Source organism: Henckelia pumila, unplaced genomic scaffold (assembly GCF_033568475.1).
Source record: "Henckelia pumila isolate YLH828 unplaced genomic scaffold, ASM3356847v2 CTG_525:::fragment_3, whole genome shotgun sequence".
Taxonomy (NCBI): Eukaryota; Viridiplantae; Streptophyta; class Magnoliopsida; order Lamiales; family Gesneriaceae; genus Henckelia; species Henckelia pumila.
The window spans coordinates 5,016,552-5,034,079 of NW_027331857.1; the positions used below are offsets into that span (position 1 = coordinate 5,016,552).

Here is a 17,528-nt window from a genome sequence, read left to right on the forward strand (position 1 = left end):
GGGAAAGAAGATGGAAGTGATGAGAGCACAGATGATGACAATGATTAGTACAATGAATCTTTCATTGAGGTCGATGAGGAATGTGACAATAATTTGCTTACTGCTAATGTGGATTTTGATAGTTAGTGGTGCAGAGAAAATAATGGCTTAGAAGGTGCCTTGAAAATATGTATGGCCGAATATTCAACCGAGGAGAATTTAATTGATAGTGAGGATGAATTTAAGAAAAGTCTCGAAGATATATCAGATATAGAAAATGATGTAAAGAGGTTTCCTTCTTTTAATTGCCTACATCAATATGATCCACATTTTGAGTTGGGAATGATGTTTAGCAACAAGATGGAATTGAGAGAGGCAATACACTCACATGCTATAAAAAATAGAAGAAGCATCAACATTACCAAAAATGACAAGATCAGAGTATATGCTAAGTGTGCAGCTGAGGAGTGTGAGTGGAAGCTTCATGCATTGAAGCTTAGTGGGGAATGCAGTTTTCAAATCAAGAAGTACATGCCTGAACACACATGTGTGATGAATTTGTTTGTGAAAAATCTGAAATCAACTTGGTTGTCTACAAAGTATATGAGCAAAATCAGATCAGACCCAAAAAGAAATGTGAAAGGCTTTAGAACTGATATTATAGAAGACATTGGATGCATAGTTTCAAAGTCTAAAATTTATAGGGCAAAAGCAAAAGCAACTCAGCTAGTTGACGGACAAGCTTATGAGGAGTATGCACTAATATAGGATTTTGCAAATGAGGTTAAGAGATCGAACCCTGGGAGCACTATTGTGATTGGAACTAATGATGCGACCGATGGAAATAGGTTTGATAGGCTTTATATGTGTTTGTATGCATTGAAAATAGAATTTTTGTCAGGATGCAGGCGTTTTATTGGGGGCGATGGGTGTCATTTGAAGGGACCGTATGGTGGGGTACTACTATCAACTGTATGAATTGATCCAAATAATAGTAACTTTCCAATTGCGATTGCCATTGTAAATAGCGAGTCATGTGAGACATGAGGCTGGTTTTTGAGTTTGTTGAAATTAGATTTGAATATTGAAAGAGATTATGAATGGACATTCATGTCTGACAAACAAAAAGGGTTGATCCAAGCATTCAATGAAGTATTTCCAAGGACTAACCATAGGTTTTGTCTTAGGCACTTGCATGAGAATTTTAAAAATGCAGGTTTTAGAGGTGAAGCATTTAAAAATGCATTATGGAAATGTGCCACAGCTACAACAGTGAATGAATTCAGCAAAAAGATGGCAGAAATGAGAGATATTGATTCAAGCGCTGCTGATTGGTTCAATGACAAGCCACCAATGCATTGGAGTAGATCACACTTCACAGAAAACTCTATATGTGACTTTTTATTGAATAATTGTTGTGAATCTTTTAACAGTAGTATCTTGGATGCGAGGGAGAAGGTCATATTGTCGAGATGCTTGAATGGCTTGTTGAGTACTTTATGACAAAAATGCAAGTTAATAGAGATAGGGTTGAAGAAAAGTGGGATGGATTGTTTTGCCCTCGTATAAAAAAACTAATAGAGAAGAATTTGACAAAGACTGGGGATTGCATACCAATTAAAGCAGATAACTTTCATTACCAAGTTTCATGCTTTGATGGGAGTAAGTATAGTGTAGATCTAAAAGAATGGACATGTGGTTGTAGGAAATGGGATCTGAGTGAAATTCCATGTAACCATGCTTTATCTGCCATTTTAGCCCAACGATGGGATTATTTTGATTACGTGCATAAATGCTATAGTTTAGCCACATACAAAACTGTTTATGCTCATACAGTGATGCCACTAAATGGTAGAAGTGAATGGCAACAAACAGGAGTTATCCCTGCACTTCCACCAAAATTTGGGAGACTCGTGGGAAGGCCCAAACGAGCAAGAAGAATGGAAAGAGATGAAGTTGTTGAAACAATGAAAAAAAAAAAGGAAAAGTAAAGTAAAGACAGTAAGAAATGTTCATGAAATGAGGAGGCATCAGCGAATAGTAACTTGTAGCATATGTGGTACTAAAGGTCACAATAAGAAAGCTTGTGCTCGAACTGAACCAGTACAACCTTTGGAATCCGAACAGATCGAACAGTCACAAGAATATCCTATAAGTCAGCTGCTCGAAGAACCCATAAGTCAACCACCATCCAAGTTACAGGTATATGTTTCAATTATTATTTTTTAATCGCAATGTTTCTCAATAATGTTTTTTCAGGTGAGGAGGAATGTGAATTTTAATTTCAATACCATCGGAGGTTATGTGGCAAAAAAATCAAATATCTATCATGGCAATAGTAGTGTAAGCTAGCGTTTTATTTCATGTTTAGTAGTTCAAATATTCTATATCAGATTTTTTTTTATTTTATCTAAAATCCATTTGTCACAGAGATCTCAACTATTGGCTCAACAAACTACAAAAATTCCCTCTTCGAGCTCTGTGTCTCCTCCATCCATGTATGAGCAGTTTAAACAATGTCAAATTCCTTCAAATATGACTAATATAAGGGCACCTGCACCATTTGTTGGAGGAACCTACATACAAAGTGTCGAACCATGCATCAATCGTTCGCACGCGCTTTCAATGTCAACCGTGCATGAAGGAGGGCAGAAATTCAGAACAATGTCTAGTCTAAATACATTGGTATCTAAAAATGAATGTGGATTTGCAGCAAAAAAGAAGAAAGAAAAAACTCATCATAAGTGAAGTGAATGAAGTGCAAGCTTTTGGGTGACTTGTTATAGCCCCATGAAGAATACTGTATGGTTTTTTTGGAAATTTGAACTCATTCGGGGGCTGTTTTTTGATAGTGAAGAAGTTGTTATTTTTTGGAAAATATTTTGTTTATTCATGGATTATGAAATGAAACATTGGCATTGAATGAAGTTTCAGTTACGTTTACGTCATATGAAAGTTCCGTTATGATTCATTTGTATACATCGTTAGATTTTTCAATTTTCATGCCTTTGGATTTTATATACCGTTGGATTTTACTATCTTTTTTTTACTATGTTTTTTAGTTATTTGAAAATATATGATTTAGGCCCCGTTTGGTTTCAAATGTCAGGCCAAAAAAACACTTTTTAAAGTGATTTTCAGTTAATAAGGTGTTTGGTTGACTAAAAAGTGCTTAAATAAGCACTTTTTAAGGCAAAATTAGAGCTTATTTAAAAGCCAAAAATTGTAGCTTTTAAAAGCACTTATTTTAAAAAATCTCTACAAAATCCAAACGGGCTCTTAATCTGTACTTTGTATTGGAATGACCGAAAATTCTTATCTTTTAATTTGTTGTTTAGTTATAGATACAGAAAGTACTCATATAATATGCTTATCTTTTATTTATGTCATATATTATTGTCCAAAACAAGTGCTTTTAACTAGTTTAATTAATGTTTAATCTGTCAAGAATATGTTTGTTGTTTAATTTTTAGAACCGATGTCCTGACATTATTTAGGACTCCAGAGTCGTGCTTATCAAGAGGAAATCGACAGGTCTCTGCTTGGCAAGGTGAATAATGAAGTGCCTATGAGCATACTTCCATAATCTTTCATTATTTGCATAATCACTCCTTTGTTCTTGGTAACGGTGAGAACTCTTATTTGAATTTTTTTTAATTTTTTAATATCAAAAAGATATGATATATAAATATTGTATATAATAAAAACACAAATTTTTCATCTAGTTTCTTTTCTAAAAATATTGTCTAAAAATATTTCTTGAAGCTGTCAAAACTCAAAATATAAGTGAACAATCTCAAATCACAGGAGATGATCTCTTCAAGAATGAGTCAAACAATCACAATTATTCTTTTATAAACAAAGCAAAGCCAATTAAGTGAATGAAATATTTTTTCTTAAACTCTTTTGAAGCTGTAAAGAAGCACTGCAGAAACAATCTCAAATCACATTATCTCAACAAGCATGAGTTTTTAGCGCATAGTGATAATACAGTAGTTAAAAGATCCAAAAAACACCGCATTCATATCCACATTTCCAACTTGAAAAAACAGAACACAAAAGGTTGAATGAACTAAATATGTTAACTATAACACCAAGAACGAAAAATTCGAGCAAGAAATAACAAAATCTGAAATACATTAACGATAATACATTGATTAATACTTCAACACATTAATCACATGTTCACCTTGACAACAACAAAACAAATTTATTCACTCTCCAAAAATCTAAAAAAGCTTGATATTGTCGCATGAAAGTAAGCAAGTGACAGTAGGCGACACACATAGTCCCTAAATATTGTAGAAGCTCCCATCTTCGAACAAACAAAATCTTCAAAGTTAGCAAATGACAGTAGACAACACGCATAGTCCCTAAATATTATAGAAGCTTCACATCTTCGAACAAACAAAATCTTCATCTTCTCAGTAACCAAAATCACCCATTAAATTATCCACAAAACAAGCCAAATCAACCACGACAGCTCAAAAATCAACTTCAAAGTCGTGTTCTCCCTCGCCATTTTCCGATTTTCTTCGTCTAGCACATTTATCTTTCGTTTTAATCCTGGAATTATATTCATTGCTCTATAGCACATTTTTGGATCTTCCCAAGCAAAAAAAATCACAGCCACCCTTCTGTAGAAGAACAAGATACCGAAAAGTAAATGAAGATTTATTTACATTTCTGCCAAAATTTAAGAATACATAAGAAAAAGAGGGAAAAAAACCACCTTCCAACCTATGCAGCCATGAAATCTCCTACCAATGATCATTTGTCCAAGAAATTCGCAATACTTCCCATTTCGCACACTTACAGAACATGAAATCAGTTTCAGAGGTTGAAGACATCTTTCAATCCTTCTTTTAATTTGGGACCCGACTAGATCTTCCAATTTTATGTGAGAAACCAGATTCAAATTTTTGGGAGGAGGATTTGATGGTTCAGAAATAATGAATCGCGATTTGGGGAAATGATTTTGGGTAGGGTTCGATATTTGATGTTGGGGAAAATTGTTGTTGTATCTGATGGCTTTTAAATTTGTTTGGAATATGTTTGTCGTAAATATGGTTTTTATATTAATGACATGGGTTTAATTTTGGGCAAATTATTTTAAAATCCCCAAACCCAAACATTTCTTTCTCTTAACTCCCTACACTCCAATTTATTTGTTTCAACTCTCTAGTGGTCCCCAAATTTATCTTAATAAAGTGTTTAGCATTTAATCCTTTGTACATGGCATTGTTTTACCTATCGAACCAGTTCAGGCTAAGCCGAACTATCGGTTACGCAAGGTTTCCAGCCGATATACTCTGGATTAGGGTCCAACATGCTTCCGTAAGATGAATTAAATTCAAAAACCTCTTTGACCATAGTGTCGTCGGGTCATACCTGCCGAGTTTTACAAAGTGCTCCTCACACTCCAACCACGCAGTCGCAACAGATGGTTTCTGCACAAGCTCCTTCAACGACACCCAGCACAACCTTAATTCGTTTTCTACCTTAAGGCGTATGATATATAAATTTAAGTATAAAATATGAGCATGAAAGAACAAGAGACTTTAGAAAAATTATTCAGACATAATATTATTGCATAAATCAACTCCTTTGAAGAGGAGAAGACAACTTGTTTAGCTACTCATAGTAGCCTTGTTCTTCAAATACATAAAAGAAAAATTTATACAATAGAAAGAGAAATTTTACAACAATTTATTTGTAAGAAAACTGAAGGGAATGATCGATGTCTTCAGCTTCCTTGAAAGCTTGTATTTATAGCTGAGGTTCCACTCGTTTCACCGAGAAACTTCAGGGAATCTTACAGTTGTTTGTCTTGTCCTTCTATGCCATTATTAATGGCATCTTTAGCTAGTGGATGAATCACCCGTTATCCACCTTGTCCTGTTATGCCATTATTGATGGCATCGTTTGTTGGTGGAGGAGTCACATGTCGTCCTTTTTATTTTGGCTCTATACTCCTCACATGTCTTCTTTATTCTTGTCAGGGCATCTTCTGCTTTTGCAGTGGTCCCCTGAAAAAACGCATCTTTGGTGGTCCCTGTCCACCTTTGCTTGTCTTGGAAAAATCTTTTCGATCCGTTCGGGGTCTGAATGTTTTTCCGAACTCTGGCTCCTTCTGATTAGGACATTCTGGGCAGATAACCTCTGACCATCTTCCTATGTGAGCCATGTTACAAAATTTTCGACGAGTTTCTTTACTCCCCGGCAGCTTGTTGTTCCACAAAAAGTTTCTCTTCTTTTCGAAGAGTTCTTCTGCGAAAGCCGTAGTTTTTCCTATCATTGTGTTTAACAGGAACGATCCATTCACAGAATTTTGGTAGAATTTGAACGAAAATTTGACTTTGTCCATCTCGATGAGACAGACCCAAATACCCCATGCCCTTCTGGTTGAGATTTCATTTTCTCCAAAAGTGGACACCAAGGGTATTTCTTCAGCTTTAGGATCCTTGATAAATTTATGGCTCGTCAAATTAGGTCTCCTTAGCTTGATGAAATAAAAGGGTTCGTGTGATCCTTTCCCTGTTGGTTCTGGAGCTGCACTGAAGAAATATAATTCTAGCACATCTCCTCTAGACAAATGATCATTATTTGCCCATGTTTCTTGAACTGCTTTTTGGATCCATTTTGGTAACTGTGATATCTCCGGGAAGCTTGGCGACGTTGTATAAACTGAGGCCAAAGCCCCAAATTCATACTAGAGCTTTACATCCTTAGGATTGACATTGTTTTTTAGCCAAATCCTTGGATATATTCCTGCAACATCAACCCTGCAAGTGTTCGGATTGATTTCACTCCTTGTCTTTAATTTCTCCCACCTTTGTTGATAAACCTGGAATGGAGAAATAATAGCTGGATTAGTATCAATCTTAGATTTACCCTTGTCAGTGTTGGGCCTAAGATTGATCTCTTCCTCTTTTACCCCAGAGGCGGAGGGTTGACTTGATGAGTTTTTCTCATCAATTGTTGCTTCATCCAATTCATCAAAAGCTGATGATAGATTAGCACTTGTTTCTTGGGTTTTGGAATCCTCAACCTTTTGTTCTACAACTAGTGGCTGTAATTTTTCTTCTTGTAAAACCAATGGTTTTAACATATCATGTTTATGAAAACCAATGGTTTCTCTATGGTCTTAACAATTGACCCTTGAATAGCAGCCCATAGTTGAGTTTGAGCTTGCATACATCCAGTAATACGATTAGATACTTTGATCCGATCGGCTTGTTGTAACCTGCCAGCCATTTCAGCATTAATGACTAACTGGTTAAACTCGGTTTGAAGCAACCCAAGGTGTTCCCTGAGATGCCTCTGCATTTTCATGATGGAATCCACGTCACTGCCTTCCATCTCTTGTTAAGAAATCTGCAAGAATATTTTCATGAGATTTAATAATAACAATATCAAAAATATAATTTTGACATAATGCTTGCCATCTTAATAACCTAGCTTTCTCAGGTTTGGATTCAATCTTATTTCTTAAGAAAGCTTTTACCTGGGTGTTATCAACCTTCAGCGTGAATTTTTTAGCAAGTAAAAATAATGGCCATTTTTCAAAAGCCCTTTTAACTGCATAGAATTCCTTCTCGTTGATATGACATCTGATGGCCTCAGATTCTAAAAAAAGACCGCTACAGTATCTGCATGGTATTTCTCCATCCGGGGTGATCTTGGTAAGGACTGCAGCCCACCATTCGTCACTGGCATCCGTGAATAATACCAGATCATCTTCATCTACAGGTATAGCCATTTTTGGGAGATTCTTACATATCTCCTTTAATTGGTTTACCCCTTTAGTGTGGTCATCGGTCCATATAAATCTGGCATCCTTTTTTAACAAAGGACTGAACACCTTTCTGTACATTGCTAGGTTGTTTATGAACATCCCTGAAAAATTAACTACTCCTAGAAAACTCTGGAGTTGCTTTACATCTTTGAGTTTATCTGGAAAATTCTTTACTTTTTCCACAATATGGGGTTGTAGAATTATTCCAGTTTCATCAATCTCAATACCAAGGAATTCAATTTTCCTTGTTGCTATGACTGCTTTCTTTTCAGATAAAACCAGTCCTTCTTGTTTACAAATCTTAGAGAAAATCTCTAAGTGTTTAACATGTTCGTCTATGTTTTTTGATGCTATAAGAATACCATCAATATAAACAAACATAAAGTTGAAGTAATCTTTAAAAAGATTATCCATCTTTCTTTGAAATATTTGCGGTGCATTGGCCAATCCCATAGGCATAACTTCCCAAATATAGTGTCCTTGTGGAGTAGAGAAGGCTGTGAATTTCTTACTGCCTTCTTCCATTCTTATCTGGTAGAATCCAGACTTACAATCAAATTTTGAGAACACTCTAGCATTTCGTACACAGCTAATTAGATGTTCTCTACTAGGTATGAAGTACCCGTCAAACTCCAGGATTTTATTAATACCTTGGTAGTTAATAACTAACCTGGGTTTCCCTCTTTTTATTTCACCATGATTTTTGACCAGAAAACCTAGGCTACTATATGGTGAAACTCCTTCTTTGATTAGACCAAGGTCCAAATGTTCCTTGATAATCATTCTCATATCCCTTTATCTGTTATGTTCATCGGGATAGGCTTATATCTGACGAATTCATACTCTTTGCCTTCCTTTAGAGTAAGACTGGCTTTGAGTTGATTTCTATCCCACCATGCCAAAGGATGCTCATTATAACTTTCTTTGAGCCTCTTTTTGACATCTTCAAGGGATACCTTATTTTCTAACTCTATATCTCTATGATTTAGAGTTACCTTGAGAAGCTCCATATCCTCTGTTTAGAGTTCTTGTTCTGTTGTTATTTTCAACATGGTTTCTCCAAACCTTCTTGGATCTTTCATTTTTGGGTGAAAAAGTTGTCCCTTATCACCACGATGGCTGCGAAATATTATCGGCAATTGTCGATAAAAAGCAACTTTGAGTCTTTGAATGATAATTTTATGATCACAAATTGTAGTGAACATAAGTCTTCTTGACTCATTGTCTTGTGTATACTTCTTAAACATTTGTAAGAAGTTATTTTCTAACAGGATATCAGCTCCTGTATCATGAAAATAGATTGGTGGTGTCTTTACCTTGTACCAAGGTGTCTGACCTGCTCCTCCTATAAGGATCTCTGCTTGTTTTATTCCTTTGCAAAGAATTAAAATTCTTTGAGAGAAATCTCGCCCAGTAATTTTTGGCAAATCTTCTTCACATTTTTCAGGGAAGACTCCTCTTTTTGCTGTACAAATTCCTGCTCCCGAATCAATATAAGCTGCATAGTATTCAGCCTTATATTGTTCATACAACATCCCTATCGGAATGTATATGGAGAAAGGACTTGTTGTCATTTTTTAAAGGGATTACTAAATGGCCCTGCCATTTTTAACAGACTGTGTTGCAACTCAGTAATCCGATTAAGACTATTCACCTTTAGTCTTCCTAAGGCTTCAGAAGGTAGAGTATGGTTACTCCTTTCTACCTCTTCAATGCGATCTAGTAAATCATGTTCATGACTTACTAATTTCAACAGCTGTTTCTTCCTCTGTTTGTAAACAGAGTTCTCGAATCTAATTAAGGGATTGTCCCTTATCCAATTCTCTTGGTTTTCCATTTCGTAGAATTCTTATTGAATCCTCCAAGTCTTTTCTTTTGCCATGAACTTTATTCCTTTTTCAAGACGTTTCCATGGTTTATGGTCCTCCAGAAACTCTAGGCCAAGAATGAGCTGATCCACTTCTTTTCCTGGAATTCCACATATTTGAACTTTTAATTATCCAATATTTATCAATCCTTGGTAAGTTCTTTTTTCATGTTGTTCCAAATAGTAAATCGAGTTACAAGGGAACTGGTTCCGATGACTTGTAATATCGAATACTATTTTCACTTATTTCCATCCTTCTGGAGATCTAAGTTTTCCTATTATAGAAAACTCTTTTTCTTCTGGTGGAATTTCTTGAATAGGAGATTTGTCCCATCTCCTACTTGTCATTCGGTTTCCTTGAAAAGATAACCTTCAAGGTTCTATTTTAAGGTCTCTGTATAGAACCGGTCTGTCTTGAATTTGAATGTCTGTTTTCTGAATTAAAGGAAACTCGATTCTTTCTGGGTATATTGCATGAACAACTTTCCCAAAGATCTCTGGAATTTCAATGAACTCATTTCTAATAAATAATTCAGAATGATGAGTATTAGAAAGAATATATGAAATTTGATATGTAATAGAATATGGTCTATTACCTTCCTTCATTAGTCTCTTTTCCTTGAATTTTTGATGCAACGTCAAGGCTCGACTAAAGTCCCTGCCAGCTAAATTGTAGGCTATTCTTGGATAGATAATTCCTACAATTTTTCCTGCACAAAGATTTCCTGAGATAGTACCCAGGACAGCATCTTGAATATTCCCCATTCTTTTATCGCATACTACGATATCTATGGGTGAATCTATTCCTTCTTTAAAAGTTGCCTTGATCATTATTTGGATTGCTCCAATATGAATCCAAGACATCGTCCTTGCTACCTCACCTTTCAACTTTTGCAATTCCTCTCTTATTTCTTCAAAAGGAATTAACTGCATCTCTATTTGATTACTTGTTAACTCCATGGGGATTGCCATTTTCCTTCTGGATACTTTGTAAATCAAATTATGTCTTCTTTCTCTAAGCCCTAGGTTGCCTAAGACTCTTTCTACTTGTCCTGCCGAAAATCCCTGGTACTTTTGTAACGTTGGATTTTCTCTCATAATCCTTTGGACCATATTATGAGATATCATGGTTTGGCTAAAGAATCCAGCCAAACTTTCATGTGTTTCATGCCGAAACACTTCTTCTCTATTCTGATTCTGATTCTGATCCATCCTCAGAATCTTCTTGACTAAACAATATCTTTTCTTCGTATATGCTTTCATCTGAGGGGATATCCTCAAATTGATAGACTTGGACTAGATCTTGAAAGAAGACCGCATCATCCATATCTGGTGTTGCTTCAAAGAGTTTAACTCCTTTTTTCTCGTTTTCTGGACAATTTGTAGATATATGTCCTCTTTCTCCACATGTCCAGCAGTTGCAATCCTTGAAACTTTCACTTGCTCTTGTATGAGTTCTTCTGAAAGTTCTTCTTGATGGTGTTCTTTCCCTGCTTTGTGATGAGCTTGTTACTGGGGATGTTCTTGTAGGTCTACTTCTTCTTCCTGACCTATAAGATCTGGCCTTTTGTTTGGACCAAAATGTTCTTGGTTTCCAAAAACTTCTCATTCTTTTATTGTAGGGATTACTTCTGAATTTTTTCCTTTTAAATCCCTGTGATCTGTTTCCAATGATCGTTGGAAGATCATTATCTTTACAACATAAAGGTGTACGTTTATTTATACCCCTTATTTTCTTGTAGTTCTTCTGTAATGCTGCCATATGACACCATTCTGCCAATTTTCCTTTCAAAAAGGACGCGCGTCTTGCCAAAGTGTCAAGATGACCTGGAACGTATTCTTTAATCAGCATTTCTTTCCAGGGACTTGGCATTTTTGCGAAAAATAGCTGAATAGCTACATTTTCCTCGACTTCTGAATTCCATCTGTATTTAGTGAATAACATAATGTATTCATCAACTAAACAGATATCATGTAACTCGAGGCTATACAGAGCTTGAGTATATCTTCTCTTTTTCTCTGTATCTTGATTGTTGAAATAGTCTACCCCTATGAATTGTGCTTTAAATAGGGTGACCATTCTTTCTCCAATTTCGCTGAGGGATTCTCCTGCTAAGATTGATTTCTTCGTATCTGGCATAGTCATCTCCCAAGCAATCTTGACAGATCCCATTAGACTCATTTCTAGAAGTTTAATGAATCCTTTTTTATTGAGATCTAATGTCCCTGCTGCAATTCTCATAGCTGACGTCCAATCATCTATAAGATCTTCTCTGTTTTTGAAGTCCAAAACATCAAGGTTTAACATAACCCCGTAAGGATGTATTGGATCTAAAACAGTTTTTCCGTAAGGAGTTTGATGGAGTGGGATTTTACTTTTTCTTGATCTGGTTCCTGCTGGATGTGAATTTTCTCCAATCTGAAACTCACTATGTGGTTCTTCTGTTTTAACCGCATATCTTGGGGGATTCCCTATGGGTTGTTCACCTTCAGGGGAGTTCATTTTTAGATCTACTACTTTGAGATTCACAAAAGAATCCGCGAGATCTTGTAGATCCTCGAGATTTAATCTCTCTAAAGTAGTCATCAGATAGTGTTTTTCTCTGATACTGCTTTTATAAGATTAATCATCCTTTCATCATCAGTTAAAGGTTTTTGAACCATTTTGGTTTTACCTTTCTGATGTAACAACGGTTTGGTACCAAACGAGAGTGGTAACCTTCCTCCTGTATTTTCTTTTCTAGAACCTGAAGTTTGTTCTAGATTTGTGATTTTAGTTTGAAGATCCTTTAGGGTTACAAGAATTTCTTCTTGTTTCTTAAGGATTCCTTCAATCTGCCGAGGTATTTTATACAGCTGATTGCTGTAATATTGTACCGTCTTTTGAATTTCTCTAAGATCTCCGGAGAGTTTAGAGGAATCTGGGGTAATTTCTAAAAATTGAGAGTTAGAAATCATCTTTCTGTCGTAAGTAATCTATTGTGAACAGATTAACTTGTTTATAGGATTTCATATAAATAAAATCCTCTTGATTCAAACCTTCGTTTGAAGTCATCTTTTGTAAAAAATCTTCTCATCAACAAAGAAAAGTATGAGTTAACGAATAATATTAAGTCTGAATATTTAACCTAAAGCTCTGATACCAATTTTGCGGATGATTCAAGTACCATAATTGAGCACAAACATTGCATAAATGCATAAATTGGGTACATAAATGCATAAATTGGGTACAAGAATTAAACATTGGATTTGACCAAGTTTGGTGGTCCTAGGGAGTTTTAAGAAAGAATTTTTATTGTAGGGATTTATAAAAAAGTTAGGTTTGGGTTTAGGGATTTATTCACAATTGACTCTTTAATTTTTCTGTTTTATACTATCATATTTTTCTACATGGAGTTTTTGAAAGCCACATGGCTGCCAAAAGTCAAACTCCCTAAATTAATTTAGGGCTAAGCATTCCGGCATTGGACTTGGTTACTATCCGGTGAATGAATTCAATTTTCGGAGAAAAGAATTGAAATTGAAAAATATTGCAAATTACAGGATCAAAAACGTAAATTGACTTATAACAGGACTGAAATTAGAAAAAGTGCAAGTTACAGGACTAAAAATGTAATTTTCTCAATAAAATATTATATATACTTTAAAAAGTTTTCCACAAATGTTTATTATTTTATTATACGAATTTAAATGTATCATATTTTTAAATGAAATTACTGACAGAAAAAAACGAAATTTAAAAAATAAAAAGTAAATGGAAAGGCCATCGTGCCTGTCCTGCGATCACGCAACATTAATTAAGGAACAAACGTAATTAAGTGATGCAAGTGATCAACAAATAAAAAAAATGGAATATAATTAATTGATGCATTATCTTTCCTCCCAAAAAGTAAAGAAAAAAGCAAAAATATTGTGTTGTATATAAAATATATATATATACACACACAAAACACATATATAAAGTTTGTTGTAAGTTGTAACTTGTAACAAGAAGATTGAGCAATTTATGGGCAGAAACAATTATGTATTGCCAATTAAATAAATAGCCCTTTTGACAACAAATCGCTTTCACAAACCATATTTTTCCAATAAAAACATATATAAGAAACAAAATCGCGTATCGGAAACCACAAAATAGAGTGGCACATGTCACGTTCCACCCGTGCATGCGCAACCATATATAGGAAGTGTTTGCAATTATAAAAGAAAAGTGATTGTTAGTTTTTGGCTTAAAAAAAATCATTTTTGTGTGTTTTTTAAACTTAGATTATGTGTTAGCTTATGCTTAACTTAATTGAAATCCAAAAACTAGTCATGTGGTGATTATGATTCTCCGAAAGTGATTCTAACAAGAATATCATTGTTAAAATCACTCTAATCACTTATTTATCAAACACTACCCAACTTTGATTTTTAGATTTTCACATTTATTTTCAAATACTACCAACTTTTGATTTTTTTAACTTTTTTATAATCTATAAATTAATTACTTCTACAAAAGCACAATCTATTGCAAACACTCCCTTAGCGAGGCCAGACTCAAGAAGCAATTAATTGAAGAGACCGTTTTTCGGACAAATTCAAGCAATTTTATAAAGTGAAAATTTTAAATAAGCACAATGCCTTTAAGTTTCAAGATAAATTACACCTACAAATATTAATTGTCCACTCTAGTTTTCAAATAGTACATGTTTGATTTTGCTGTGATGACAATAATCGCTTCAGAACAATATATACTATCCCAATTATTGGATATCTGCATTATCCGAAACTCTTTGAAATCAGACACATACAATAGTTCATATAACAATTATCACTTTTAAAAAATAACATGTTGTTTCTAGATGAAAAGATGGGGAAATCATAATTTATGTCACGTAACTGACATGCTTTTCATCTTACAATTTTAATATATATGTTGATTTGCATTTTTTCTGTTGATTTTAGTTTATTTTCATCATAATATTGACAGTTGATTGATATGATGTAAGAAAAACGATGATACATCACCGAAAATTGTTGACATGATGACAGTCATGACTGACGTGTCTAATATCACATGAAAACTCCTATATATAAAACACAAACTAAATCGAAAAAATATAAGTCACTATTTGATGAATTAATACCTTCAATTCATCAATAACAAAATCTGAAATAAAAATCTTTAGATTTTTGGACCAAAAATATAATTTAAACTTTATATTTAAAAAACACAATTAGATATCATTTTTTCTTTTTTTTACATAAATCAAATCCCTTTTAGATACACGCACTAAATCACCCATATCTACTAAATTGTGACACATCTCCAGCATCATGACATACATTTGTGAGTCGGCCCTAGCAAAAAGTCGAAGATTTTATATATCAATGAAACACCTTTAATTATGTTTTTGATATATAATATAAATGTAAAGGGCATTAAGCTTTTGCTAAATGCAGATCACTAAAATATAAATCTTCACATATATATAATGTTGGCTACCTTTTTCTTTTTTGACCACACACTACTAACTTGTTATTTCGATATATCTTTTACGAAGTCGTGTTATGGTAAATTAAAAAGAAGATAAAGACAACGTATAAATTTTCACAGAGGACTTTGCCTGAAAAAAAACAAAACACTTGCCCAAATTAACCAACTCCATAATCACATTGCTGGTCTCGATTTCATTTAATTTGTAAAAAACTATAAGCGCGTTTATGTCATTGACACTTTATGTTTGCAAGCCAGCTAGGTCAAGCAATTATTCTCACCTTATTATATCTAAATCACTTTGTATATTATATGATATATATATATATATATCATATAATAATGTGATGGTGTAGCAGTTGGAAACTATATATAAATCCCTCTCGAGTAGAAGAAATGGGTAGATTCAAGATGACCACTTTGTGTTTATATATGATTTAACTAATCTTCTAAAAATGTTGAATAATGAAAGAAACATTACAACCACAAACAGCATTAACCTTGGCCGGGAAACACCTAGCATTCGAGACATCCATGCTCCACGATCCGGGGCCCCGAGTCGAGGATCTTGGGAAACAAGCAGCCGTAGATTATCATCATATCTATCAACGGAATCATCGAGGGATGCTCATGATCACGACCAACGGAGTTTCGCTAGCATCAGCAGTGATCAATTCAGTGCTTTGGTCATGGTCGGTTCGACGACGAGGGAGACGACAACCGAGCTGACCCCAAGTTATAGGAGCATCGGAGAAGAAAGTACTAATTATAACTCCTTGGCTGTCGTGCCAAGGGGTACTGAACGTGATCGTGGCGATATTCGTGATAACGTTCAAGTGTCGTCGGCGCAAAGCGTGAAGAAAGAGGAGACGGAGTGTAAGATTATCGCATGGCAAAATGCCGAGATATCCAAGATTAGCAATCGTTTCAAGAGGGAGATTGCGGTGATCAAAGGTGTGGAAGGTGAGCAAGTTGAGAAGGCCAATTTATGGATGAAGAAAGTTGAGGTAATATATAATTGACAATTTATCAAGAATTAATAAATGATATAAATTGCATGGTTGCCTAATTTTTGTTCTCGTTTGGTGATGTGTATTGAGTGAAAAAAGCTGCAGAGATCCATATGCATGGCATGGTCTCTTGAATTTTACGAGAAAACCGGGGAGGGCTGATAAAATTTTATTTTGGGATGTTAATTAATTTTGTTATTGAAATACTATTAAAATAAATATCAATAGTTTTAATAATTGTACGTACGTGCATGTTTTTAGAACGAGGACTTGTATTTTTTTTAAAGGAAAATCGAATTATTAAATCAAATAAACACTCATAGTAAAAATTGGTGGGAATGTGGGGTTTTTTTTTTTTTTTTTACTAAATTAAAGGGGAGAAGATGCTAAAATCATTTTTTTTTTAAAAAAATGTTTATTAATGAAAATAAGGGTGAGAAGAAGAGAATACTGGGAGTTGAGGGAGGCACTCATCGGCTCTTAATTTGACTTAAATAAATGTTTTTAAAAGTACTACTGATCTATCCAAATGATATGAGACAATATATAAAAGTACGTACTTTTTTTTAAAAATATTTTTTCTCTTATAGCTTCTTAATCCAAACGCAATTTAAGTCTGTATAATAATTTATTGTAGAGAAAGCTTGAGGAAAAAAGAGCAAAATCCCTCGAGAAAATGCAAAATGATATGGCAAAAGCAAAGAGAATAGCCGAGGAGAGGAGAGCATCCGCCGAGGCCAAGAGAGGCACACAAGTGGCTAAAATTCTTGACATCGCCAATTTGATGAGAGTCATTGGACGACCTCCCGTCAAACGATCTTTCTTCTAAAAAGAGGGGGGGAAAAATTAAAAAATCCCATGTACACCTAATTTTATATGTATCCGATCCATATGTATTTACTGCTTTGTGTTAATTCATAGTAAAATATTAGTTTGTCAAAAATATTAATTAATGGTTTCTAATTGTGCTGCATTGTTAATTAATTGGTACATATATTGTTCAGAGATTAACACATGATTCCTAATTTGATGGAAACTATATCCACCCATTATGTACGGGAATGGATCCCCTAATGTGGTGTCGTTTTGACACCACTCCCCATTATGTACTCGAGCTAATGAGTAATTATTAAGATCCTTTTGCTGGATTTGGCAGGAGTCATATAGGTAAAAAGAAACTAATTCCTGCCTGCCATATATCTCCCACAAATAGTGGAAAACTTAATGAAATATTGGTATGGCCAATGGGTTAATTTGACAAAATTTCAAAGTGTGATTTCTAAAAAATAAATTATGTTACTTAAAATATTTTATTATTTAAATTAATTATATATCATAATATAATATTTTCACCAAAAGAGATAATTTTTTATCAAATATAAAATTCCAACCTCG

At 34.3% G+C, this 17,528-nt stretch overlaps 2 protein-coding genes across 2 annotated transcripts; both read left to right on the forward strand.

Moving 5' to 3' along the window:
- The first annotated feature begins 171 nt into the window (after nucleotides 1–171).
- On the forward strand, nucleotides 172–1,970 carry LOC140873293 (uncharacterized). Its single transcript, XM_073276380.1, has 4 exons — nucleotides 172–731; nucleotides 881–951; nucleotides 1,055–1,131; nucleotides 1,416–1,970. Exons 1-4 carry the CDS (start codon nucleotides 172–174, stop codon nucleotides 1,968–1,970), a joined length of 1,263 nt encoding a protein of 420 aa, XP_073132481.1.
- A 13,531-nt stretch (nucleotides 1,971–15,501) lies between these two features.
- Nucleotides 15,502–17,052, forward strand: LOC140873340 (remorin 4.2-like). The gene is made up of 2 exons (XM_073276435.1): nucleotides 15,502–16,130; nucleotides 16,771–17,052. The coding sequence occupies exons 1-2, from the start codon at nucleotides 15,579–15,581 to the stop codon at nucleotides 16,960–16,962; spliced, it is 744 nt and encodes a 247-aa protein (XP_073132536.1). The 5' UTR covers nucleotides 15,502–15,578; the 3' UTR covers nucleotides 16,963–17,052.
- The last annotated feature ends 476 nt before the right edge of the window (nucleotides 17,053–17,528 follow it).